The sequence below is a fragment of the Hippoglossus stenolepis genome, chromosome 20 (assembly GCF_022539355.2).
Source record: "Hippoglossus stenolepis isolate QCI-W04-F060 chromosome 20, HSTE1.2, whole genome shotgun sequence".
NCBI lineage: Eukaryota > Metazoa > Chordata > Actinopteri > Pleuronectiformes > Pleuronectidae > Hippoglossus > Hippoglossus stenolepis.
In genome coordinates, this window is record NC_061502.1 from 15,503,471 (window position 1) to 15,529,678 (window position 26,208).

The window sequence follows — 26,208 nt, forward strand, 5'->3', positions numbered from 1 at the left end:
AACCTGCAGCGCTCAGCTCCCACCACCTGAGGTGATTATTATCTCAACCAACTGGGATGGAAAGAACCAGCTCCTTGTGCAGAGCCTCTCAGCAGCTAAAACAGAGAAAATCTACCATCTAGTGGTGTGTCTGTGTGATGAATAAACCCTGGAGCAGCTTCAGCAGGAAACAGGTCACAGGATTTATGTTAAAGACAATTTAATAAGTGAGGGATTTACCTGTTTAAATAAAGGTTATTTAAAATGTCTATGCCTGTCTACTAAACAGGATGTCCTGGGTTCAAGTCCCAGCACATCCTGTCTATTAAACAGGATGTGCTGGGTTCAAGTCCCAGCAGTGTCTTCTTTGTTCAGGAATATTCCAGTTTGGGATCAATATAGTTCATCTATCTACATATATCTAAAATAAGATAAAATTAAACACAAATAGATGAACCTGAATAACAGCTATAAACTCCAAATTACATAAAGGAAATAAGTCTATTAGTAAATTAATCAGAAGCTCATGAGAACAGCAGGGTTCTGAATTTACATTTGAAAGTGGCTGAAGTTGATTTAATTATTTTTCCAAACTTGAACTGATCAGAAAGCGAAAGTGTTCAGGTCCCAGGATCTGTTACAGCCACATGATGTCACCCTGTGTCAGTGGTTCTGACTAATCAGTGGCTCCTCTGGACGTGATGCTGACTCACTGTCTGTTGTGACTCATCACCTCAGATTATCAGGATCAGCTCGTGTGTGAGAACGACACAAATATCTTCACTGCGTAAGAACAACATGAAGGAGATTTACTGACAAAGAAAATAACTTTACACAAACTCTGTTGTTGAGCTGTTTTATAGTTTTTTAAAATCATAACAAAAAAAGACACTAAAGAGAGTGAAGCCTGGATATATTGTGATGTGTCGCCCCCTGTTGATGCTGACGAATAGCTGCATAAAATAAGAACTTGTTTTATAAACTACCTTTTGAACACTGTTTCTTTTAACCTCAGCCAATGAGTTTATGTTTTGTTGGTTTATTTGTTCAAAGGATTACGTTTTCAGAAGAACTCATGAAATGTTGTTGCAAATACAGATCAAGGTGCGGATCTATTTCTTCAACTAAGTTTTATGACAAATAAATCTTTAAAGGTTATGAGATCACTTCCTACATTTTAAAAATAGTTACTAGTTATATTATCATTTAGCTACAGTTACTTATAGTTATAGTTATATATTGTACGTATATAAGAAGTGATTATCAGGCTGTAGAGGCCAATAAGCAGCATTAATAAAGGGTAGATTAATGAGTAATTCACAGAAAATACCAGCAGAGATCTTATAATTAAACTCTATTTCCTTCAACAATTAAAGTTATAAATGAAGAAATAAAGAATATACATTAGAATAGTTACATAGAAATTGTGTTTTTTAAATTATTACCGTAAATGCTTGTTTGTTTTAAGGCAGCAACAAGATAAACGTGTTAGATGAAAGTAATAAAGAAGGAGGGAACAAGGGCAACAACACATTCATCACACAGTGAAATGAAATCAAGGGGAATTCCGGGAAACAAATCTTGTTTTATTGGATTTGTATGTGACTAAGAGCAGTGACCACCCTCTGAAAGGCCCCAGTGCAGGACCCTCCACCTGCCTGGTGATAAGACTGTGTGAGCCGTGTGATCACATCACATGATGTGAGGTCAGGAGTCTGAAAGCTTTAAACGTTGTGCGTCAGAACCCACCGACCACGTCTCACCACCATCCACAGCTCACCTGCAAAAAAGAGCCTCCACCTAACAACATCATGGGTGTCAGGGCCCCTGCGGCTGCTGGCTGAGCGAGGTTAACATGGGATTGATGGTGGGGGGGGGGATCACTTTAGAGGATTAGCGCCACCATCTGTCTGGATTACAGGGGGGAGAGCTTATACCTGCCCATCTGTCACCCCCGAGCGGAGGTATGGAGGAGGCCTGCCTCACTCGCCCTGTCTGGATACTTACTCATTCAGATTAAAAACGTGTCACAGTGGCTCTGCGTGGGGGCCACTGTTCACTTGGAGTGCAGTTTGACTCCCTGCCAGAGGAAGCAGTGGCCTCGTGTACTTCATGTGCCGTGTAAAGACCCCGGCTGTGCTGCAGAATGAGCCTATAGAGGAGGAAGGTCAGGGACGACATAAAGACTCTCTTTAGAGCCGCCAGACAGTAAATTTAGATATAATACGCTGTGTAGACCGATCAATACCACTTTCTCATTAGATCTACATTATAGAGGATTTATTAGGTGCAGCCAACAGCGTCGTGAATAGCTCATAAATCTTTTTCCACTGGGGAAACTTAATTAAGGAGACATATATCTGCCATTCAGATGTTTGAGAACCTGACAGTCCAACGCCATTAATTCAGGGCACGAGAGAAACTCACAATGAGACAATCTATTTGTGAATAATGATGATTCTTCAGAGAGCAGCAATTATTTCCATAGAAACAACAAGTAAACATTTTTAATTTGCTGTAAAGAATGATCAGAAGGTGAAATTACAAGAAGCAGTTGCGTGTAGAGGATGACAGAAAAATAAATCTGTATTCTAACTAAGAATTCAACCTAAGAATATGAAATAAAATGCTAAGAATAGTAGATTCACTATGTTCACTGTAGCTGCTCCTCCTCCGGCTGCAGACAGATCCGTTCTTCAGGTGATTTCCAGTGCGATAAGGGACAAAATCTCAGGTCTCGATCTATTTAATAAAAACATTCAGCAGAACCGTCTGGCACACGAGCTGATATATGAACCAGCTACTCCTCATAATGTTCAAATTTCCTCTTTGTGCCTCAACAGTTTTCAGAACTGAATATGGATTTTGTTACTTTACATTAAAACTGCTTTAAAACAGGTTTTCTTTAAAGCAAATGTTAAAGAAAAGGTCTTTTAAGATTTCATCTATGAATTTAAACGACACAAGATAAATTTACACTGGTCTTTGGTTGGCTGTGTTGGCCGCTGATGCTTCTGCAGCGAATAAACTGAGTTCAAAGTTCACCCAGATTTTTTTATCTCACAGGCAGAGAAGGAAGAAGGAGGAGGAGGAGGAGGAGGAGGAGGAGGAGGAGGCTGGTGCGATGAGGATTTTGAGGTTATGCGCAGCGAGCGAAGCGTCTGAGGATCGAGTTGCTCACACCTACACACAGCATGAACCAACAAACCTTGATATCCACCTACACAATGACTGCACATTCAATCTGGACTCTGCTTCTCTCTGCAGCGTCTCCATCACACACACACACACACACACACACACACACACACACACACACACACACACACACACACACACACACACACACACACACACACACACACACACACACACACACACACACACTGACAAACATTTTCTTCCTGCAATTAGCACTTCACCAGCCCTCCTATAATTCATTCATGTCTGCTCTGGGCCAGTGACTCATTATCTGTGGCAAGTTAATTTACACAGGCCGCCTGACCTCTTGCAGACAAAGCTGTCGCCACACGACATTAACCCCTCTCCTCAAAACCAACATCCTCCTGATTCCCCTCCCCTGTCTCCGTCCCTGCCCTCTTTATCTGCCTCTCCATCGCTCTCCAGCTCCCTCTGCGCTGATGGAGCCTCATTGTGCACAAAAAGGCTTAAGAGCGTCACTATGGCGACGGCGAATCGTAAAAAGCTGCATAAGCACTTCATCAAGGGCTGAGAACCAATGTCTCCCGTCGGAGATGGCACCCCCAGCCTCCTCCTGCAACAAGTAAAGGCAGGCCAGAGAGGCTCCTGGGAGGAGGAGGAGGAGGAGGAAGAGGAGGAGGGATGGGGAGAGAGAGTGAGAGAGAGAGAGGGAGAGAGAGAGAGAGAGAGAGAGAGAGAGAGAGAGAGAGAGAGAGAGAGAGAGAGAGGTGGAGATAATACAGTGGGATTGTCGGAGGACAGAAGAGCAGAGAGAGAAACCATTTCTCTTCTCTCTCTGCTTTTCATTCAGCGTCTCGTCTGGTCTCTGCTCCCCCGACGACCTTTCTGATTCTGCTCCACTGGGATTTTGTTTCTCGTGGAGTCCGACACAAACTTAAGGAAAAGAAGAAAAAGAAGAAGAGGAGGTAAGAATGATCCTTTCTTTTATTCTTTCACTGTTCATTGTCAGTTCTGCCGTCAGCAACAGACTGGACCAAATAGATGTGACCAGAGAGGGAAGTTGGAATTTAAACGAAAGAAGTTAAAACCAGAATATGTTCCTTCATGAGAAATATTTTTTGTTCAGACGACTGATCTCCATATCTGCAAAATATTTAGTTTGTCAATGAATCAATTTAAAGTTATTTCAGCAAAGCAAAAGGGAGAATTTTGAGCGTTACAGTTTGAAAATGTGCTGCTTTTTCTGGGCGTCAGCTCACGTGATAGTAAATTTAACATCTTTATGTTGTGGACTATTTGTCAGACACAACAAGACAACACCTCGGCCTCTATGAAGTAGAACAGATATTTGTTTGTGGACAAATATCTGTTCTACTTATCTTACCCTTTTTATTTCTCCTGGAACACTAAACAATGCATCTGATGACAAAAACATGAAACCCTTTTTATAGGTGTAACATAAGCAGGTTTTTGAATGACTGACTTGTGGACTTACATCACTACAAGGGCAGATCTGGTTATGAAATCTCATGGAAGGGGTTCAAGTGTGAATCGTTGATATTTCATAATCAGAGGGTGTTTGTATTTATCTCGAGGCCGATAAAAAATGTGAGTTTAATAATGTATGGTGTAATTAAGTGGTTATTTTATTCAAGGTGCTGTGGAGAAGGTTACATTAAATGTTAAAACGTCTAAACATCTTCACTCGTGTTAAACAACTAGAAACTTCTACTGGGAACAGGAAGTATGTTGCAGTGGGTTGCAAATCCAGGCCCAATTTTATTCTATTCATATTGGAAATTAAACTACGCAGAATTATCTATTAATAGTTCCTGTTTAGTGTTCAGTGTTTGATTTATCTACATCTATCACCATATTACTTATACACTGAAGAAATCTTAAAAACCTGATTATTCCCAGGCAAGTTCCTGAAGCTTTTAAATTCCTTTCCCATTAGTCTTTATTACACGTCTCCTTATGATCCAGAATTTGTAAGGATGAGAGGGATTTCTCCACGTTTGGAAAGAGTTAGTCATAATTATGAAGTTTTCATTTGGAGTTTAAGTCCAATCCTCTCTTTCTTCAGTGAATGTGCTGTGGTTCTGTAGCTGTGTGTCTGTGTCTGACTCCATTTTGCAGCGTTAATCAGCTCAGACTTAGTGAGTGTCGGCTGCAGAGGAGCTGGACCGACACTAATCTCACCAGGTGCTTCTCTTATGAAACTTTCCTCTGCACACGTTCATTATCACAAACCTCCACACGCCAACAACAGATGAACCCAGGACTCAAAGAATAGATATGAAACTAAATACAAACAGATAATTAAGTGTTTACAGAATACAACATGTGTCCAGGTACAGAAGACTTTTAATAAATAAGCTGTAAAACAATGTCTCTTTCTCCAAAGTAGCTCAATATCCCGAAGAAGAAATCTTCATATCTAAGAAGCTGGGAGATTTTTCAGCATTTATGATGACTTATTGATTTATGATGATGATTAATTGAATTGTTCTTGATAAAAATTATTGTTGGTTAATTAATTGATTGATTCAGCAACGGCTCCTGCTATGATCCTGACATTGGTGTTTTTGTGTTGCCTTACCAAAATAAAAGAGGTGGATTCAAAACTAAAACCTTTTATTTTGAATTAATGAGGCGTGATACTGTCGTCCTCTCTGATGTTTCATGTGCTTTCATCACTAAATCCAATACAAACAAAAGCCTCAGTATTGATGGTGAACATGACGCCTGAAGATCAGAGAGGCGACAAAGGCAGAGATGTTCTCTTGAGGGAATAAGTCCAGATGTCAGAGGATGTGATATAAATCAATTAACACAATTTTATTTGTATAGCCCATATTCACAAATCACTGTTTGTCTCATAGAGCTTCACAATGTGTGTCATCCTCTGCCCTTAAGGCTCAATAAATGAATCAAACAAATGAAGCCAAATTATTCAAATATTTGCAAGTGTAAATAAATACACACACAATGAGAGTTTAACTGTGTAACTGCAAAGTGCAAAGGCACACACACAGTAATATCTCATTACTTTGAGTAAAAGCAAGAAATCTAATCTGTAGGAGTGTGCAACAAGCAGTGTGCACAAAGAAATCCATTCTGAACTCAGTTAATCTGAGTAATCTTAATCTGAACAGTAATATTCTGAGATCTTGTTTATTGTGAGTCTGATCGTTTCAGTCTGTCTCTCCCTCCTCAGTGAACTGTGAAGGAGGAACAGGCCATGGCCTCCTGGTTCAGCTGGAATGAGCCTTACTACCGGAGCCCCCGGCGGGACCCGGCAGACGTGGTCACCGACACCCTGATGCTGGAGTTCAGCTGGCAGCTGAAGGAGGCCGAGAGGCAGCAGAAGGAGAGGGAGAGCGAGTACCGGCGCCTCAAGACCGGGGTGGACTACAGCTGGCTGGCCAGCACGCCTCGCTCCTCCTACAGCATCACCACCGGCGAGAGGCTCAGCCTGGAGGACATCTGCTCCAAGGTGCCGCCCTCCTGCTGCGGCCTGGTCATTCTCAAGTAAGGAGACGCTCAGGTGACAACAACATGTACACACACATTGAGAGAACTGAAGGAGGAAGTCAGATCATAGGACAGAGGTTTAAAAATGTTTTGCCTTTAGTTGAGGCTCCTTGACAAAGTTGAACTGTTTGAGACTCTCAGATGTAAATGTGTTCAAACAGAAAAACTAGATTAAAGTCGTTCTGAGCCTGTTTGAGCAGGAAGCTGCTGAGGTGTCGTCTCAGGTGACTTGTTAGAGTTTGACAGTTTTTTGGTGAGGAAACAGCTGGAAAGGTGTTGATGCAGGTGGGAGGAGAGGAGCTACACACACACACACACACACACACACACACACACACACACACACACACACACACCAGGCACCAAGGGAAGAATGTTTGTGTTTAATTAAATCAGTTAGTAAAGCTGTGATTAGAAAATATAAATAAAGAAAATCCTCTTCAGAACGATATTAAACATTTTGTCATCTCTTAATGAATAATGTCTCTAAAGATGCAGTCAGTCCTTTTTTTTTAATCTAAATTGAGAAACGTTATAATCCCATAGACCAGCAATTTAAATCAGGAAATATCAACAAAATCTTTAGCCTCTTGTCAAACTACTGCTGCACATTTAGTCAATTCATTTCTTTTAGCATTTATTAAAGATTAGAAAATACTTTTTAATCAGTATGACAGTGACAGCAGGGGCCTGTGGCTGTGAGGTTACGTTCTAAATTTACAATTAAATCATGATTTGTACATTTAATAAAGATGAATTCCCCAAAAATGATATGATATGATGATGTGATAAAAACATCATCTCTCCTCAGGGTTGTTGACGTGTGTGTGTGTGTGTGTGTGGTCTAAGCAGCAGAAACAAGTTAATCACCATTTAAGAAGAAGCCCTCAACAGTGACAACAGGCTCAGGAATAGACGTCTATTTAAAGGTTTGATACTCCTCAGCGCCTCTCGTTAGCAGCAGGAGGAGGAGGAGGAGGAGGAGGGGGAGATGGGAGGTTGGCTGCAGGGCGCTGCTCACACTGGTGGGGGCTGCCATTTGTCAGGATATAAGCTGTGGAAAGGATGAAACCCGTGTGCATCAAAGGTTCTATAGTTGCCTTATTGTTTCCAGAGGGTGTGGAATTTATGATTGTTTCACAAAGTTTACTGTCATATAGTTTTACTTTATTCATATATTCATATGTACCACTCCTGTAGATCTCATAGGGACCAAAAGCTCGGTCCTGAGGGAAAATGTCTCTTGGTTGAGGGTTGAGGGTAATCAAACTATTTGGGTTTTCTGGCCACAACTTAGAAAACCTGCCCAACCCCCCTTTTCAAAAAATATCTGGCTCTTTAGAGAACAAACATTCTACGTCCAATATTGATTATAGCTGCTTTAAGTAAAACCTGCTTTGTTTATCCCTGCGCAGGTTCAGGGAGGCCATGCAGGCCAACGAGCCCGAGGTGCAGGAGGTGTCGGGCCTGTTCCGCTCCGTCCTCCTCGAGGCTCTGGACCACCTGAAGGAGGAGCAGGAGGCGCAGCGGCTCGCCCGCCAGTGGAACAACAAACGTGCCATGAGCGTGTCCCTCGTGAACTTCAGGTCCCGGATCAAGATCAACCCCTTCGGCAGCACGGTGGGCCTGACCTCCTCTGCGGCCGAGGGCGCCGGGCTGAGCGACCTCAAGACGGTGTCCGAGGACGTGGAGAGAGGGAGGGAGAAGGAGCAGCGGGTGTGGAGCATGCCCGACTTCAGGTACAAAGGAGCCAGCAGTAACAAGGTTGTTTGACAGTGGGGCCTTCAAGAGACGACATTTTGAGGCGGGACAGATGCTGACCTCCTGACCTCTGCTGCTGAACGTCCAGTTTGCATCAGGCGACGGAGGAAGAGTCCCATCATCCTCCTGTTCTCTCAGTATGAGAACACTCAGCATTTCATCTGCTGAAAGGAGGATGTCAGAGCTTCTGTCACTGGACTTAACACTTGAAGGCGTTTCAAGGTTTCAGGAGATAATCACCTCTTCATATTTTGTAGATTCTTTGCATCTGAGCACTAAGAGATATTTACTGTAGCTTGGTTCCGATGTTTATCTCATTTAAAGTCTTTCATGTTGCAGGAGAAAATGATTGTGTTAAATCAGACGACACGAAATGCCTGAGAGGGGAATGATCTCCGAGGACAGAATGTTTTGCATGAGATTTCTGTGTATGTTGTTCATCCAGTCAAATTATAGATAATAATTCATTTCCAACATCATTCAGAGACTGAGTCATACTCTCTCCACTTTCTGTTCTCACTGCAGCAGCAGCACAGGGACTCTGCACAATAATCCATGATCCAAGGTCAACAAACTGAAAGCTTTCATTCAGTGTTCTTCATTTGTGTCTGAAAGGAAAAGACACAAAGAAACCATCCCTAAATGATATCAGATATTTTTTAAACCAAACATTTCATAGCAAAATCTTTCCAGCAGTTTATTGCTGATTCTTGTCTATCACACAGTAAAGTTCAACAGTACACGACACGTTTACTCCATCCTTCATATAAAGCTTCCGAATGGTTTGATACAACGAGGGCGAAATGGTGACTGTGTTTTGTTTTTCAGTTTAATAAAATAACTGATACATAACAGAAGTGACAGAAATTGGGGAATGAATGTCATGAGTTTGTCGTACAGTCATCAAACACAACATACGGGTAAGTTCTCCTCATTTTAAACAGAATGTACACATCAAAAAGTAGAATATCAGTTCACACTGATAACAGTGTGGTTCCCATGGCCGAGTTTTACTGTGGAAACATGACATTGAGTTTCCTAATAAAAAAATACACAGTCCTATACGTAGTAAAGTTGACGTAGTAAAGTAAGTGTTAGAAATGATTTTACTCTTTAAAGGAGAACTTCACCAATTTTACACATTAGCGTCTGTTTACGGGTCATGAGAACTGATGCATGGAGGTCGTGTGGAATCGGATACATTCGTACAAATTATATGATCCGTGTCAGCACCAGCAAAAACTGAAAATTTGAATAATCTGGTGGTGGGATCTCTGTAGCTTGGTCTGGACGGGGATTTCTGACCCCCGCCTGATGGGTCAGTGAAAGGTCGGACGCTCAGGTTGGGTTCGGACACACAAAACTGATTTCCTGTCAGGTTAGAGTCGTTTACTTTTCTCCTCTGTTCGGACAGAAGAATGTCACACTCATTATCTCTGCATGTAGCTTGAGGTGCGAGGCCACATTCGCCATTTCTAGTTTGAATAACATATCCAATCTTCTCGATCCAAAACTTTGAGAGGCCGAGTTACAATGTGGGTAGCTAAGGTTTTGACAATGAAGAAATATCAATAACTTTTGCTTTGCAGCAAAAAGTTTGATAATTGAAATAAACTGTTGAGTCTGAAGAAGTTAGTACAATACTAAATTGGTGGAGTCCTCTTTTAAAGCAGTGACCGAATGTTAAACCACATGTAAAGTTATTACCTGGCTGATGAGCCACTTTCACCTTCATATGATCCATTAGGCCACAGATAAAATTTCAGATAACACCGCTCAACATTTTCTCATGTCTCATGTCACAAACACTACCAGAGTAAAAGCTGAAGAATTGGGCGTCTGGACATCAGCGTCTCACTTCGCTGCGAGAACAGCAGCTCCTTCCCCTCCGTCCAGCTCAGTGCTGCCCCCATGTGTTCATTCAAGTTGTATTCATCATCTCTTCCACAGAAAAAAACGTGACATTGTTGTTGTCCTGCACTGCTCAGTCGTTGTTTCCTGAGTTCTGCTGACGTGCCTGAGCCTGACCACCACTTGTGGCGCACACAGTGGCATCACACAGTGGAGTTCAAGAAGTCGAGAAGTTCTGCCCGATTCTTATCCCGCTAAAACAGAGAAGAAAAGGCAGATGTGAGCCAAGACAAACGATAAATTCACAAACAATACAAAGACAACTTCAGTCACTTCCTCGACAGATTACCTGTTTGTCTTTCTTTGACTTCTTAACCTTCATCTTGATCTTCTTCCCTGAGATCATGCTGTACTTGCCTTTTTTCCTCTCCTTCAAGTACTGAAAGAAAAACAAAGGTATGAAAAAGAATTGCCTGGATGTTCTCAATTCAATGTGTAGCATTGCAACATGCTCATCTCTATCAGCAGGACTGGACTTCTAAATCCTACCAAATCCCATTAAATGGCTTTGAGATAAGAAAAGAAGGATGTTGAGTGGTTTGGTGTGTTTCAGAGAATGTCGGGTCGAGACTAAACAAGAAGAAATCTAAATGAACATTGGGTTCTCGTCTATTAGATAATTCTCACTTACTAGAAGATTTGACAGAGGAATCTTGAGAATAAGGATAAATATATTAATTCTGTAGCTCACCTTTGACTGTGGAGAGAGCATCTAATAATTCTAAATACTCATGTCTACCTGTGACAGTACTAGATGGAAAACACATCTTAAATATTATATATACAAAGCTAGAAGAAGACTATACTCGAGGAAACAATGTGTGGATATAATTCCTTGTGAGAGTGTGAACAGACTGTTACTGAGTGATCCCCTACCTTGGAGATCTGTACAGGTCCCGAGTTTTCCTCTCCTCCTTTTGCTTTCTTGTCTTTTTTACGTTTAGGACGCTTCTCTTTCTTCCCTTTCTGCTTCAGAAAACAAAATAAGTTGTAATACTTAGTTTCTCAGTCAGTGACTTAAAAAAAATTACTGAAGCCAAATGTGCAACAAAAAAAAAATTACCCCTTTTTTGGGTTGTTTCTCCTTTTTCCTTTTCTTTGATTGCTTTCTAGATTTACTGCGGGAGTCTAAAAACCAAAACATAAAAAACAACACATTGAGTCCGATCTAACCACGGATATTAATAATGATGTAACCAAGACATTAGTTGATTCTGAATTCATTGGTAAAAAAACATTTTAGGAAGAATTTAATAGATTTAAGTGTAGCTGTGTAACAGACTTGGATTGTACACTTACCACTGCTACTCGAGCTACTTCGACTGCCGCTGGGCGAATGTGATGAACCCGATGAAGACGACGATGATGATGACGAAGATGACGAAGATGAACTTGAAGAGGACGACGAAGAAGATCGACTACGGCTGCGCTTCCGCTTCCTTTTTTCCCGTCCTGGAGAAGAAAAGCCAAAAAAGGCACAAAGATAGATGATACAAATCATTAGGATATTTACAATCGCTCAGAGCATCTTTAAATCACTGAAATCATAGTGTTTGGTTGTATTTTGAGCATAGTTCATGTGGCAAAAGTTTGATAAAACACACAATCAACAACAACAGAGAACATTGATGACATTATTCTTATATTTCAAGCTTTCCATGGATTTTGTAATACTATCGGTTTCTTCTATTCTTTCGGGCCACGATAATCGGAGCCCTACATCCATCCTAACAGTTACAGAGAGAGAGTAGAAACTATTTGATGTTTTGACGACGACATGTGCGTCTTCAGCTCCATACACAGGCTGAGACACAGCGACACGGTGGATGTTGCACTAATCAAACGTTTGAAGCGACGGTGAGTTTCTGTGTTTGCGGTCGTCCTGCCTCTGCTTGTTGATCTCCTTTCCCTCTCCTCTGTCCTGGAGCTGGAGCTGGACACTCTGCACTCGGTTCTCGTTGACTGGAAACCAAAACACACGATTAAAATCAGGGACGGGGCAGAAAGTATCAAAACAACCCAATACTGACACTTGTTTATGTTTTATCAATAGTTTCAATACACACACACACACACACACACACACACACACACACACAAAAACAACTGATCATCACATATTTGCTGATGTCAGGTTTGCACCAGGGCTGCAGACGTGTTCTCTGTGGTAGTGACTCTCATGAACATGTACCTGATAACGTCATTAACACAACAGTAAGTCACCCTCCCTGCAAGTGACTCACTCTCTGCCTCACATCAAACTGCATTAGCTGCATTTACCAATAACCACGTATCGATGGATATGTATCGATAACTGTGGACGTGCTCCTGGAGAAACTCGCAGAAATATAAAATACACACACGCAGGCAAGTCTTATGATGCGAGCAGACCCACATACACGCTTGAGGTTGTTAATCTTTAATCCATGATCTGTCGTTTCTCTGGTGTTTCGGGCAACAGGGCTGTGCGAAGCTAAAGCTAAGAAACGCTTCCAAGAGATTAAATAAACTGGTAAAACTGGTGAAATAAGAGGCCGTGCACTCACCATGGTTTCAACTGAATACAGACAAGATGTCACACATGCACTGACACTCCAACTGTTCGGAAAAACATCGCAAAATGTCTATTTATTCGCGGCTGTTTCTCCTAAATTAGCATTAGCTCGCGTTCTGAGCGGACATTTTGTTTCCCCTGATGCACCGCGGCTGATGACGAGTTTCACCAGGAAGCGGAAACGGCACAAAGGGTGTGTCAGCGCCCCCAGCGGCGACTGGGAGGAAACAGCAGGTCGTGGTGCATATGTCGAATTGTTTGCTCGATGACAGAAGTTTAAAAAAAAAAAGTAAGTGAAGAGTTTAAAATACTCGAAGTTATTAAATCTATCACCTGAAGAAGATGAAGGAAAGAAGTTCTGATCTTTAACTGTAAGTTTCCTGAAAATCACCTGAGGAAGAAGAAGCTGAATGTTTCCTTACTTTCTACAGTAACTCACATAAATTCTGTTTTCATTCACGTGAAAAACGTTTAAAAGTTCTTAAAACCTTCTTCTAAAAAGCTTTTCATCTCTGGGCAAAGTTAAATGTATTTTATGTACCTTTTAATTTAATTTTATCATCCTCTTGTGAAGCTTGTTGTAACTTTGTTAAAAGTCCAGTGTGTAAGATGTTGGTGAAATTGATCTATTGGCAGAAATTGAATAAAAAATAATCCTAGTGTGTTTCATTTAAATTGTACAAATTGTTGTTTTCTTTAACCTAGAACTGGCCCTTTATTTTTCAATACTTTATATTTACATCAGGAACAGGTCCTCTACGGAGGCCGCCATGTTTTTTTTACAGTAGCCCAAACTGGACAAACTAAAGACCTTTTGTGTTTTCAAAAACTTTCAAAAATATTCAAGCTTAAAGAATTGTTGTTTATGTTGCTGTTGACACGACATTTACAAAAAACACACACAAACTGGTATTGTACAAAAACATATTTATTATGACAGTATTAGTATATTATACAAATAAGAGCATATGCCCGCTGTATAAAAATACAAAAATCTGGATGCCTATTTCAGTGTTCTGGGCCTCACACTTCATCGTAAAGCCGGAGTAAAACATTGATTAATACTGTGTTTGTGTTGTAGTCAGTTTCATGCAGCCCTGCAGTCATATGTGTTGATGTTTAGTGCACACAGGAAACCCTGTCCCCCTGCACTCAAACACCACAGACCATAAACAACAGTAACTCACCCACAGAGACAAATAAGAGACTGAAAACTGTTGCATACAAATGTAAATATATTAGTGTGGAAATGGGTAAAAAAATAAGGAGAGATCTTCACCTCGTCCTCGTCTGTAACTTCATGTTTTATTCCTTTTATTATTATTCCTGAAATACTGTGTTCAGTACCACTTGTGTGACACTGCAGGGCCTCAATGAAACTCACCATGTCATTCTGTCTAACTAAACTGTACATACATGTAAAAATATACGTTCGATGTAAATAGCAAAAAGAGAAAAGTAACAATCTGATGCTTAATGCACGGCTCTGGATGCAATCTTCACTGCGTTAGAATAAAGTAAAAATGCAGCTGCCCTCGGATAGACAGAGAAAAAGCTGGAGGCAACACGGAGATAAGAAACCCGTAGGTTAATTAGTTACGAGAATATCGATGCGACTATCCCTGCCCACGTCAGAGTCGGACTCTGACTCCCGTCGAAGGGAAGGTTCTGGGCTCCAGTGAGGTAACAGTGAAGCAGCGGGTCAGAGCTACGTTTGGACTTCTGTCTGTGACCTGAGAGCCTCAGCAGAAATAGTTTACACCAGGTGTGTGAAAATATAAAAGAACATACGACGAAAAAAATACACTCTATACTAGTATTTCAAAACATGCTTATTATAATATAAAATGACATAAAGAAAAGCTGTGACACTACTATTGGCTGTGGCCTGTGACTGTGGAGGATTAATCACAACTTTCAGTGTAAGAAAAAATCCCTGAAGGTTTGTGAAGATTGTGTCTTTTTCAAAGTTTTCAAAATATTTTTTTTCTGAGTGTCAATGGGATTCATTTTAATCATATCAATCATCAGCATAAAATTACTCATGTGTGTAAAAGCCCATGTGTTAAGAAAATGCTTCAAAATTGAAGTGTTTGTGTTAAAGAGAAGATTAAATCCTCTAATAAAAGAAAATCGTATTCGTATAACAAAGCAAATCGTTATCTGTGGTCATCGCGTGGCAGATTAGTAATCCTTCACTTCTTCATTTGAAGATCGGTGGATGATGGGCACGTTCTTTAAGCCTCCGCTTTGTTCTTCGAGTGATCGGCATGAGCCAAGCTCTCCTCATTCTCCTCCTCCTCCTCGGGAACCTGCAAATTCAATTCAAGCAACTTTGTTAATCCCACTGGGGGCAATGCATGTTCACAGACAGGTACAAGATAGAAGATACAGGGGAGATAAATGAGGGGTAAGAATATGTAAGAATATATATAGAATAAATAACTTTTTTTATTGTCCTCAACTTTGTTAAAAGTGGATAAAAAGATTACGATTTAAGAAGGATTGCAGAAGGTATAAATGATTTGGAGTAGCAGGTAAAACGTAATGATGCCCTGATGTCAGAGAACAATATATTCTCCTTACAAACAGAACTCTGGTCTCTTTGTTTCACTCAATCTTAGAACAGATTTTGACGACGTTGTTCAGGCTGTTTCTGTTTTTTTTTTTACTGTGAGGCCGTGAAACCAGCAGACGAAAGAGAAACACAGGAGGCTCTCAATAAAAGTCAGATGTTAAAAAACGAAGAGAATGACAGGACGGACGGAGAACGAGTGGGTTCTCTGCTGCCCACAATAGCCTCAGTGTTCATATACAATATACAATCCAAATGATTTAATACGTCGTATAATAATATTAATAATAATTCAATAACTAACCTCATTTGCAGTTTAGAAAAGAAAGGTTTTAAGTAGTTGAAGCATGATGAAACAGACTCAACTAACATAAGTGTAAGTGTTGTGGACAGAAAATAAACTTTAACACCAGAAAGTTAATTGACCTGATAATCTCCTAATGAATTATTCTGATGCAGTGAACCAAATCAGTCAATCATATTTTTATTTGTATCGCCCACATTCACAAATCACAATTTTCCTCATAATGCTTAACAAGGTGCGACATCCTCTGCCCTTAACCTTCAACCACAGGGAACTTATAAAACATCCACATCTGTCACTTTTAATATTAGATGGAGATGTTTATGAGGAGTGGGATTTTCTTACCTCCCAGTAAATAGAGTCATCGAAGCAGTTCTGGTCCGGAGGCTGTCCCCAGATCGGCAACTTCATTATCAAGCCTAGAGGAAGAAAATGAATTGTTTGATCAATCACGTGTTGCCCCTTTCTTTGGAAAAAATCCCACAGAACTCTGCTCTTTCCATTGAGCTGCTAAAGGTGTTTAACCTCCATGTGTCATGTTTAGGATTCCATCTCCACCTCCACCCACCTGTGAGAGCTCCTCCAACCAGAGCGAACCCGAGGGATGAGGCCAAGGCAGCAGCTTGCATGGCAGCGTTACCTCTGAGGAGGAGGAGGAGGAAACAGGAAAATGTAAGAGCTGGAAACTGACGCTGGAGTATAAGATTATTTAAAAGCTGCATTACAGTTACATGTGTGTGTGTGTGTGTATTGCTGAATGTGGTCTGTGAATAACACTGCTCTTACCCTTCCTTCTTCCCCAAACTGACGGCCACGATACCAGCCAGCCCACCCAGGATGCCAGGCATGCCGTGCAGATTGTGGACGCCGCAGGTATCCTGGATGCCCAGCTTCGATGCCAGGATGGGCTGCAGAGGAGGAGAAGAGGCATCACAGCAACTAAGTGAAAGTCTTTTTAAAAGGTGAAATATGCAGTTTGATATTTTAAAATGACAACAGATGACAGAGACGATGTTTAGCAGGGCATTGCATGGTTTGCAGCTCATCATGTCGATTATCGATTATTGAATATGTAATGTTAAAAAAATGGCACCAAATTGTGGAAAATGCTCATCACAGCTTCCCAAAGTCAATTAATTATCATTTATTATATATTATTACTAGAATTTCTTTTTTTGCCATTTCTTAAAAAGCATTATCAATACTTTTACCAAAATCTATATATTAACTCAAGATAGTTTTTAACATAACCTTTCTGAACTCCAAGTTTCTCATTTAAAACTTTCACAACTAATCTAATGTCCTTTGGTTTCGCCTTCGCTTTGACTTTCTACTCACAGTTAGGAACTTGAAGCCAAGGGTAGAGATGATGCCAGCCACTAATCCAATCAGCATGGCCCCGAATGGCTCGATGTTCATGTCGGCGCACGTTCCCACGGCAACACCGCCAGCCAAGGTGGCATTTTGAATGTGCACCTATAGTCAGGACAAGGGAATTTATCTGTAAAGCACGTTTAAAAACAACAGACATTGACCAAAGTGCTGTGCAGCTAAAATAGGGGAGATATTAAAATGTAAAAAACAGCCAAGACATTGACTAAAAAAACAAGCATATATAGTGTTACTGTGAATATTAGTGGAAGGTTTTCAGACCATGTCCAGTTTTCCTTTGTGCTCCACCAGGCTGGAGATGGCGTAGGCAGAGAGCACACAGGTGGCCAGTGAGAGGTACGTGTTGATGACCGCGGTGAGCTGAGGGTAACCGGGCTCAGCGATGGCCGAGTTAAAACTGGGCCAGAACATCCACAGGAAGACGGTTCCTGTTGAAGAGCGTGATGAAGACACATCAATACAAAGCTGCATGGTGATTTGTGTCCACTAGGGGGCTGTAAGTCATAAATGTGCAGTGATGAACCAGTGAGGTCCTCAGAAAAAAAACACATTACAGCTGTAAACTCATGATGAATGGATTAAATGAGTTAAAAGTTTAGCTGGTTCTTACCGATCATAGCGAACAGGTCAGAGTGGTAAACAGATCCGTCGTTCTCGTGTCCATTTCTCAAACCCGGTCGGTAAAGCACCCGAGCCACTGCCAGGCCGAAGTAGGCTCCGAAAGCGTGGATGATCATGGACGCTCCAACATCATTAGCCTGCAAAAAGGAAGATCCACAACAATACAATCAGGCCCAACAGGCACTTTGAATTTAATCAAGCTGAACCAAAGTCCTCATACTCAGAAATATCTGTTTTTTTTTATCAAGATCCATGAATTATTTCTTGGGAAAACACTGAAAATGAAATAAATCCGTGGAAATCCGTTTAGTTGTTTTTACGTAATGCCACTAGCTGACAAACAAACCAACCAACAGACAAATGGGCTGAGAACATAACGTTGGAGGTAATAATTGAGTTTACACAGTGAAAGCTTCCGGCCACAGTGCATTGATTCACGCAGCGTTCATCTCCTTCACTCCATCTGCACATGCACGTGACGTCGTGCACTCACCTTTAGAACCATAGCCACCAGATGCTCATTGATGGAGAAGATGGTGATCTCCAGTATGGTCATGATGAGGAGCTGCACCGGGCTGGTTTTACCCAGAACGGCTCCAAAGGAGATCAAGACTGTGGCTGTGCTGAAGTCTGCGTTGATTATTCTGCAGGAAACAAGTCATTAGAGAAACAGGAAGTTGCAGGATAACGAGGAGAAGAGGTGGAACATGCACATAAAAATCCCTGACTAGAAAAGTTTAGCCTTTATCACAGAGTCGTGATGTTTATTTAATTTCATTCATGTTATTTGAGGTGTGTCGTACTTCAAGATGTTGATTTTGATCTTGCCGTCGTCCAGGTGCCAGATGCCCTGCATGAGGAGGCCCCACTGCAGGCCGAAGGCGGCCAGGAGCAGGTTGACGCCCACGCTGCTGAAGCCGTACCGCTTGAGGAAGGTCATCAGGAACCCGAAGCCGATGAAGATCATGACGTGGACGTCCTGAAACACTGGAGGAGCGGAGAGGACAGGTCAGTTCATGCCACCGGCTCGACGACAGGGCCCTGCTTTGTCGTGCCAGCCCCACTTTAGCCTCGGCTAAATGCGGACATGAGATTGAATCAGATTAATCACTCTCATGAAATGCTGCCTTCAATTAGATATCAGCCATTTGCCGCCAATTTCCCATTCATGGTGGTATCCTTTTGACTTTGGAGTTTAAATGATTTATTGAGCGGTTATTGGGCCTCACAGAAGTCATTTCCTTCCACAGGAGCTGTATTGTCGGCCGTGACCGGTCGGCTGGAAAAGCAATTAAATCGCACTGTGAATGGGTTTCTGGGAAAACGATGTCTCTGTCGAGTTTGTGGCCCTGGTTCTATTACGTGCATATGATTTAGATAGTTTACACTTGTGAGGCCTCAGCGGAGCAGACGTTTGGCAAACCCTTATCTGTATGTCTCAGCTGTTCGACTGACAGAGATGGCAGCGTTATGAAATTTGTTTGGCATATTTCCCATATTTCATTATCTATAGTCTCAGCTGTACGAGCGCGTGCAGCACGTTGGGGCGCTCCCTCCAACAGTCGCGGTCTTGACAGGAAGTGGAGCTCATGTTTTCCAGACGCCTTTAAGCTCAATGTGATGAGCACTTCGTGGAAAATGCATCAAGGTGCAGAAACAATGGGTTCCATTTCCAGTTAATAGTATTATGTCTCTTAAGGTGGCCACTTTTCTCGAGACAGGACACACTCTTTGTCTTCGAAAAGGTCGTTGCTGCTGCTCCGACGTGTTGAACAAAGGTCGATTCTTTGAGAAGTCCTCACATTTATCAAAAAAAACACAATGTACTGTTTTACACATTGATGTTTATACGGAGTGGTGATAGGATCTTTTCTAATGGTGATGTTAATGACCAGCACGAGCACTGTTTCAACACTTTGACATTTGGGAGGTTCCTTCACACGAGGCAACAGAAGGCAAATTGTCGATAGTTTGGTGGAAGTATGTGTCTTAAACTTTGTGCTCGAATCGCACGTCTAATTACGTGTTAGTGTTACTGAGATTTGGAGGCAAATTGTGTCTCCTAAATTTGGACTGAGCTGAGCTGTCAGTGGTTTTCCCCCCATTTCCACTTTTTATGCTATGCTAAGCTAAGCTAACCCGCCGCTGGTTGTAGCTCTATATTTACCTTACAATTAAAGAATGGGTATCACTATCTTCTCCTCTAATTATCCTGGAACAATCAAGATTATTCCACAAAACTAATTACTAACTTATTATGAGGACCCATGTCTAAACTCTTTATCTAAAAAGAATATTACCGTCCGGCACTAGAAATGAGGCCAACAGGTAAAAATGCAAATGCTAGACATTAAACAGGGAAACCTCAGTGTGCATCTCTATGACACACAGACAATAGTACGATCCTGTGTTTAAAGTGCAGCAGCTTTAGAGTGAAACACTAATGAGGAAGATTAAAGTCATCTTCTCCTATTTTTGTGAATAGTGTTAAATATATGCTGTGTTAGCACATTTTAATGGGGATGGTCTGTTTAATACCATTAAAAAGTCAAATGATGTATTTACAATATAAAACTGAATACTATACCAGGTGCACGATAGTTGCCTGGCTGCTACAAATCAGTTGTTTTAAAGTCAAATCTTATGTCTTTAGAATGGAACCCAAAAATGACCTAAGAATACGATAATCACAAAATGAGTGATAGCTTCCATCTTAAACTATCCTGTTGTATCTTTGTTCAGTGCAGTATAACAGGGCATCAGCGTTTTAAACACCGATCCGTGCAGCAGTCGAGGTGTAAATATCTGATGGTGGTGAATCACACTTGCTTCCCCTGCAGCAGGAGCTTCTAGTGGAGCAGATTGAGGATGGAGGGGAGGAGGTGAAGTTGGAAAGCAGCTTCACTAACTGGCACCACGCCCAGATGTTAGGTAACGCCGCGCTCTAATCTTCAGACGATTTGTGCGAGAGGAGAGACGGAGAATCCTCTCAGGACCCACGGCGCTGCAGCCTCTACAGGAGTGATGCAATCAGTGCAAAAACAATAAAATGATAAAAAATTCTCCAACGGTCGAGCAATAAATTTCCTCAACTTTGATGTTTTCATTACGCAAATCTAATCCTGATTAAGATTGAAATGATTGTTCAAGAGTCAGAATCGTGAGTCATGTTCATCACGCAAGACGACCAGAGTTTATTTCTGGCTTTGACATTTATTAAAGAAATATGACGGTGATTTGCTCGGTGACGACGGAGCTGTGACAGATTGTTTTTACTCACACTCGCCACATTTCTCTGCTTATTTTGTCCTTCTTTGAACTATAATTACATACGTCTGGCAGTGCGCTGCATGGTGGAGCTCCTTGCACGCAACCGCCAGCCTCACACTTCTTCACCATATCCAGTTGCATTCATGGCTTCGGCTCATTCAGCATGATTTAACATAACTTAACATAAAGATGTTTTTTTTTTAGATTCTCATGTCCCTGAACATCTCGTTACAGCAGGTTTACAGTGTAGATAAATCTCTTTTTAAAGTCTCTTTCCAATATAAAACGCTTACTGTTAAGTCACTTGGGTGTTTGGCCTTCACTGAGCAGAACGACGGACTGTACGTGCAGGACTTATTGAACGTTTCCATGTTCATCAGAGGGAACGTTTCTGTGCTGAACTATATCCTAAATTCAGAATTTATTCATAAAGATATCTGCGAGATTATATAACAACTTGTTAGATGCAAATTCTGGTCTTGTTTACAAAATATACAAGTGTGATGTGGAATCGACATCATGCAAATACTTAAGAAAACAGTATTTGCATGTTTTTGATGAAGCAACATCAAGCTGTATATGCAAAAACCAATTCAGTCAGTATTTTCATACATTAAGACATGACTAGATATAATACACAGCACGATGAAAGTGAGAAAGGGAATTAAAACAAACTTTGAAATTGAATTTCTTCGCAGACAGTGTATGTATATGTGTAAAAAAACCTCCCATCTGAAGTGGAAGATCTCCTCAGCCTTAATTCTGACTGTGGAGCTAATCTCTCGGGGTCACACCTGCCCCACCCAGTAGACGTTCACACAGTAAAAGAGCAGCTTGATGTTGCAGGAATCCCTGATGGAGAGATGCAAAGTCGACTGCTCCACACTCACTGTTTAAACCTGTCTCAACAACAACACCTTGACATCGGCGCTTTTAAATGAAACGCACATTTCAAACAGAACCTTCATCTCTTCATTATCCAAATCACATGTGACCCCTCCGTATGAGACCTGACACTTTCCCTGCAGGATCCTCAGCTGCATGCGTGTGAGTAGACTTTGTGTCAGAGGAGAATTCGACCCCCGTGACTCTTTATTGCCTTCAGCAGACCTGCTCTGGAAAACAGGCTCCAGATTCTTCTATTTCTGTTTTGCAAGTAATTGGTAAATTACGCCCGTAAACAGAATTCACATTATTCTAATGAAGACAGTTGTGTGTTTTTTTTTTTTTGTTCCCTCAGCTCTTCAAAGTCCGAGAGTAAACAAGCAAAGTTTGGAAATAAGTAGAAATAAAACAACTTAAAAATAATAATCTGATTTTGCAGGAGTTTGCCCCTTCGGTGTCACAAAGCTTTGCAGGATAAATGAACTCTGCTTTCAGGTTAGTTTTAACTCAAAGCAGCAACAATGATTAAATGCTGCAACCATTACATGATTATTATTTTTTTAACTCAAAGCCATACAGTGACCAGACATCCAGCTGCAGGGCATCCCTCAGCCTGCGGCCCCACATACAGTCGACTTACTGGGGTAGAGATCCATGGGTTTTCCCTCGACAGTCCCATTGGAGTGCGCGTCGTGCCCGTGACCTTTGCCATCGTCGTAGACCGCGAACACTGCAAACAGTATGATGGTGATAATCTCCAAAGTCAAGGCCACGATGGGGAACTTCAGCCTCATGTTGGTGGCGTACGCAGGCATCCTGACACGAACTCTGGTTATCTGTGTGACACGCACACACGCACTGCCTTTCAGGGGTTATGCTGTGTCAAGGGAGGGAGGAAAGTGGTGTCTGGTTTTAAAGTGATGCAGGTTTCATGGCGACCAATGATAGGGCAGAAGACTGAGGCCCGGGTGGTTACACCCCCCCTCACGCTCGTTGCTCACGGGGATGGGTTTCCTCTCTGGACGTCGGACGGGACAAAGCAAAACACAGACGTAATGACATCCAGTGAGCGGACATGGGAGAAAAAGTTAATGACTGCTTCTTCCCACTAATTTTTCACTGTCAAATAATGTAAAACATGTCTCTGCAGGGGGATAATTGTTGTTTACATCTGTTGCTGACTTGAGAAAACATATCATGCAATTACAATTTCTCATTTCTCTTTTATCCACTCTGCTGAACACTGTTCCTCTTTCTCAGTTCAGATGATTTAAGTCCTTTACCTTTTGTAGTTTTTCGACGCACCTGCAATTTTAGATACAATATTTAAAAGTATAGCATTTAAAGTTTTTGTGCCTGACATACAAATGTACTATCAACAGAACTGTAGTGTAAATGTAAAAAGTTGAATATTGTGAATGGAAACTTTGAGAAAATCTTATTATTGAAGTGCATCTAATCCTTTTTATTTTAAATGCATAAGCTGCGTCCAAAGTAAACGATAATGTTCTGAGGCTGATGTACAGATCCGCACAAAATCTCACCTGTTCATGGATATTAGCATTTTAGATTTTTCTCCCTTAAAGATTCCTGGATCTGCCCCCTGATCTGGATCCGTGACTCCAGCCGTGACCCCTGCAGACAGTGACTGTCATCAGGTTACCACAGAGTTCAAGGCCGTGCACGTTCAACTGTTTGTCTTGTGAATCACTACATACTGTACGTGCCTCTGCTCTGCAAGCGGACGCCACCTCTGATTGACCTGCAGGTTCCGATGCAGCGAGCAGCCCCCACATTGAGTGAGGCGACGATCTGAGGCCTCGCACTAAATCACCTCGGGGCCAGACCTTCGTTCGGGCCGAGAGCTTTAAGAATGAGCCGAGTAGTTAATCGCTGCCAGCAACACTTTTTCTGTTTGTCTTGGAATTAAGAGCAGAGAGGGTTTTCCCAGACCCTTTGGGAAATTACTTCCAAATGTTGAGCGATATCAAACACTTGTGCTCGTACTACCCCACACACGCTGACTCAGAACTCAGTCGCTTTGCACTGCGGAGTTTTGCAGGAATATGCGGCAGATTTTGTGGCGGCTTTTTTCAGTGGGCGGAGCCATTGTGTCCCAAGACGAGACGTGCCAGGGGCGACTTGAAAAGCACAGGAGGATTTGTGGTCCAACTGCCACGGTCATTCATTCATGACAGCTGCAGATACTCCCTCACATCAGCTTCCTCTTTTTTTTTAGCTCTGGCTTTATTGTTTTTTATTAGAAATAAATAAGCTCCGGCTGTGCGACTCCCGAGACCTTGTACAATGTTTGTGTAGACGTGAAATGATCTGCAATGATTAACCCATTATTACGTCTGTAGTTTGTGATGTCGAGGCCTGAGAATAAACGTTTCTCTTCGCAGCTGTAATCAGTCCGAGTTTTGACGGAGAGCATGAGAACTGTTTACATTGTCGCGACTGTTCAGTGGCAGTAAACGCTCCCAGTCTCATATTTCATGGCAGGGTATCCCAGAGGTGCCAGTGCGCTTAGATTTCTGCTTTTGTCAACATTTCTTCTCTTGCGTTGCTTTTCAGGATCCAGCTGCAGATTCTTGATTAGTCCTTGTTTTTGTGGGATGGTTGTGCACAGATTAAACAAGCATCAGCTTTAAAGGTGCAATAAAATGACCACCACCCTGCTTCCAGTCTTATGCTAAGCTAATTATCTCATTGCTATAGCTCTAGAACGTTCCCTTATGGGGAAATTCAACTTTTTGGTTTCAAGGTTTTCATTTTGTCCACTTGGTTACAAGCTAATGACATATTACAAATTAGATGTTGCAAATATGTAATTTTATAATACCATTAATGAAAAGTTTCTAACATTTGCTTTTCGCGAACATGAGGTAAACAACTGGACCAAAACTTTTGCTGACTTTGCGAGTTCTTGTTCTTACTTTCGAGGGCGATCGTGTGAACTTGTTCCTCTATTCCAACACAACATTAATGCAATATTATTCTCCTATTAGCAGCTCTGGCTAACTGACCGTTAACTGCCATCTAGCAAGCCTGTTAGCTTGAGCCATTTTCTCATATGAACGAGTATCTGGAGAATCAGGTCATTTTGGTGGTGGACATTTTCCAGATTTTAACTTTCCCACGTAAATACTCCACTTCAAAAGTCAAAAGAATCTTATCTTCAAATTGTCTGATGATTTTGGCGACGGCCCTTATTGACAAATCTTGAAGTGTCTCCAGTTCGACCAGTTGCATAATAGAAACGTCACCAGCACACCCACTATTCCGCTGTGAATCCTCCGGACAATGACCTGCTTTATTTACACAGTGTGACATTACACAGACTTTGTATCGGGGAGCTGTCGGGGTCAAAGTCTGTCTAATGTTTTCTCACATACAGCTCCTCTGGGTGATGTCAAGGTTTCAGTGCAGTGTGTAAAAGCAGGTTTGGTTCCTGCCAGTTAACACAAGTTAATCGGACAGTTTCCTCAAACAAACCCTATTGTTGCTGGTGGAAATAAAAGTGTTGGCTTGTTTACGCCCTCAGAACTGGGTTTGAACATTAAAGCAAAACTCAAGCGAAGAAGCAGTTGAATATTCTTTCATCCCACCGAAATCAGTTTGAATCTAGCCTCCCTGTGAACTTCACATTCCAGGAAGGCCATTAAGCGATTTATCTCAGCCCCACCGTAAAGCGCAGATTTGTGGAAAATAAACAAGCCATCAGGCCTAAATGTGCTCCATCCTTTGTCTCGGAGGCCCCACGTGCCGTTACACAACGTACACGGCTACACGGCCTGTGCAGATGATACTCCGCTCACGCTGTCCGTCCGTCACAGCCGCGAGTCTCGGTGTAACGGTGAGACGACCCGGTGAGAGCGAGGGTTCAAAGAGAGAAGGAGGCGCATGATGGACGACCACTGTAGATGTTGCATCAGGACATTCTTGGACAGCTCTCAAATACGAGTCAAGCTGAGGTCAGGAGGATCATTGTCTCGTATATCTTTTTCTAATAATTTATTTTTTGGGGGGATGAAACTCTAAATCCATAAGAGCCACTCAAAGGTCAGTTTGTATGATGGCAGAGTTAAATGTATTCATATAAGTCACACAATATGTGGAAATTCAGCACATTCCAACCACCGCCAAGCTTTCATTCCATGTGACCCCATCAAAGTCCATATTTCTCACTTGTTGTTTTGCCCGCCTTGTCTCGTGTGGTTGGCACCACCTCGTTTTTTTATTTTTTTTATTGCA

At 41.7% G+C, this 26,208-nt stretch overlaps 3 protein-coding genes across 4 annotated transcripts; 1 reads left to right on the top strand and 2 right to left on the bottom strand.

Moving 5' to 3' along the window:
* Positions 1-3,707: 3,707 nt before the first annotated feature.
* Positions 3,708-10,875, top strand: rd3 (retinal degeneration 3, GUCY2D regulator). Its single transcript, XM_035144505.2, has 3 exons — positions 3,708-4,106; positions 6,362-6,675; positions 8,094-10,875. Exons 2-3 carry the CDS (start codon positions 6,386-6,388, stop codon positions 8,449-8,451), a joined length of 648 nt encoding a protein of 215 aa, XP_035000396.1. The 5' UTR covers positions 3,708-4,106; positions 6,362-6,385; the 3' UTR covers positions 8,452-10,875.
* Positions 9,251-13,068, bottom strand: si:ch211-22i13.2 (uncharacterized protein LOC553945 homolog). Of its 2 annotated transcripts, none has more exons than XM_035144506.2 (7): positions 12,897-13,068; positions 12,237-12,312; positions 11,650-11,802; positions 11,414-11,478; positions 11,227-11,319; positions 10,640-10,729; positions 9,251-10,544 (listed from the first exon to the last, which is right to left on the bottom strand). In XM_035144506.2, the coding sequence occupies exons 1-7, from the start codon at positions 12,897-12,899 to the stop codon at positions 10,494-10,496; spliced, it is 531 nt and encodes a 176-aa protein (XP_035000397.2). In that variant the 5' UTR covers positions 12,900-13,068; the 3' UTR covers positions 9,251-10,493. The 2 variants fall into 2 exon arrangements, with proteins under 2 accessions (XP_035000397.2, XP_035000398.2); XM_035144507.2 differs by having other exon boundaries at positions 11,227-11,316; positions 12,897-13,067.
* A 746-nt stretch (positions 13,069-13,814) lies between these two features.
* On the bottom strand, positions 13,815-22,850 carry rhag (Rh associated glycoprotein). The gene is made up of 10 exons (XM_035144246.2): positions 22,592-22,850; positions 18,600-18,783; positions 18,290-18,440; positions 17,786-17,933; positions 17,437-17,603; positions 17,122-17,259; positions 16,570-16,691; positions 16,352-16,425; positions 16,129-16,202; positions 13,815-15,216 (listed from the first exon to the last, which is right to left on the bottom strand). Exons 1-10 carry the CDS (start codon positions 22,764-22,766, stop codon positions 15,142-15,144), a joined length of 1,308 nt encoding a protein of 435 aa, XP_035000137.1. The 5' UTR covers positions 22,767-22,850; the 3' UTR covers positions 13,815-15,141.
* Positions 22,851-26,208: the final 3,358 nt, after the last annotated feature.

Coding starts and splice junctions, on each gene's coding strand:
- rd3 (XM_035144505.2), top strand. CDS start 6,386: ATGGCCTCCTGGTTCAGCTGGAATGAGCCTTACTACCGGAGCCCCCGG. Junction 6,676..8,093: donor TGCGGCCTGGTCATTCTCAA/GTAAGGAGACGC, acceptor ATCCCTGCGCAG/GTTCAGGGAGGCCATGCAGG.
- si:ch211-22i13.2 (XM_035144506.2), bottom strand. Junction 11,479..11,649: donor AAGTAGCTCGAGTAGCAGTG/GTAAGTGTACAA, acceptor TTTGGTTTTTAG/ACTCCCGCAGTAAATCTAGA. Junction 10,545..10,639: donor AGTCAAAGAAAGACAAACAG/GTAATCTGTCGA, acceptor TCTCTGTTTTAG/CGGGATAAGAATCGGGCAGA.
- rhag (XM_035144246.2), bottom strand. CDS start 22,766: ATGCCTGCGTACGCCACCAACATGAGGCTGAAGTTCCCCATCGTGGCC. Junction 17,604..17,785: donor TGACCTGTTCGCTATGATCG/GTAAGAACCAGC, acceptor GCTCTTCAACAG/GAACCGTCTTCCTGTGGATG. Junction 17,260..17,436: donor ACAAAGGAAAACTGGACATG/GTCTGAAAACCT, acceptor TCCTGACTATAG/GTGCACATTCAAAATGCCAC.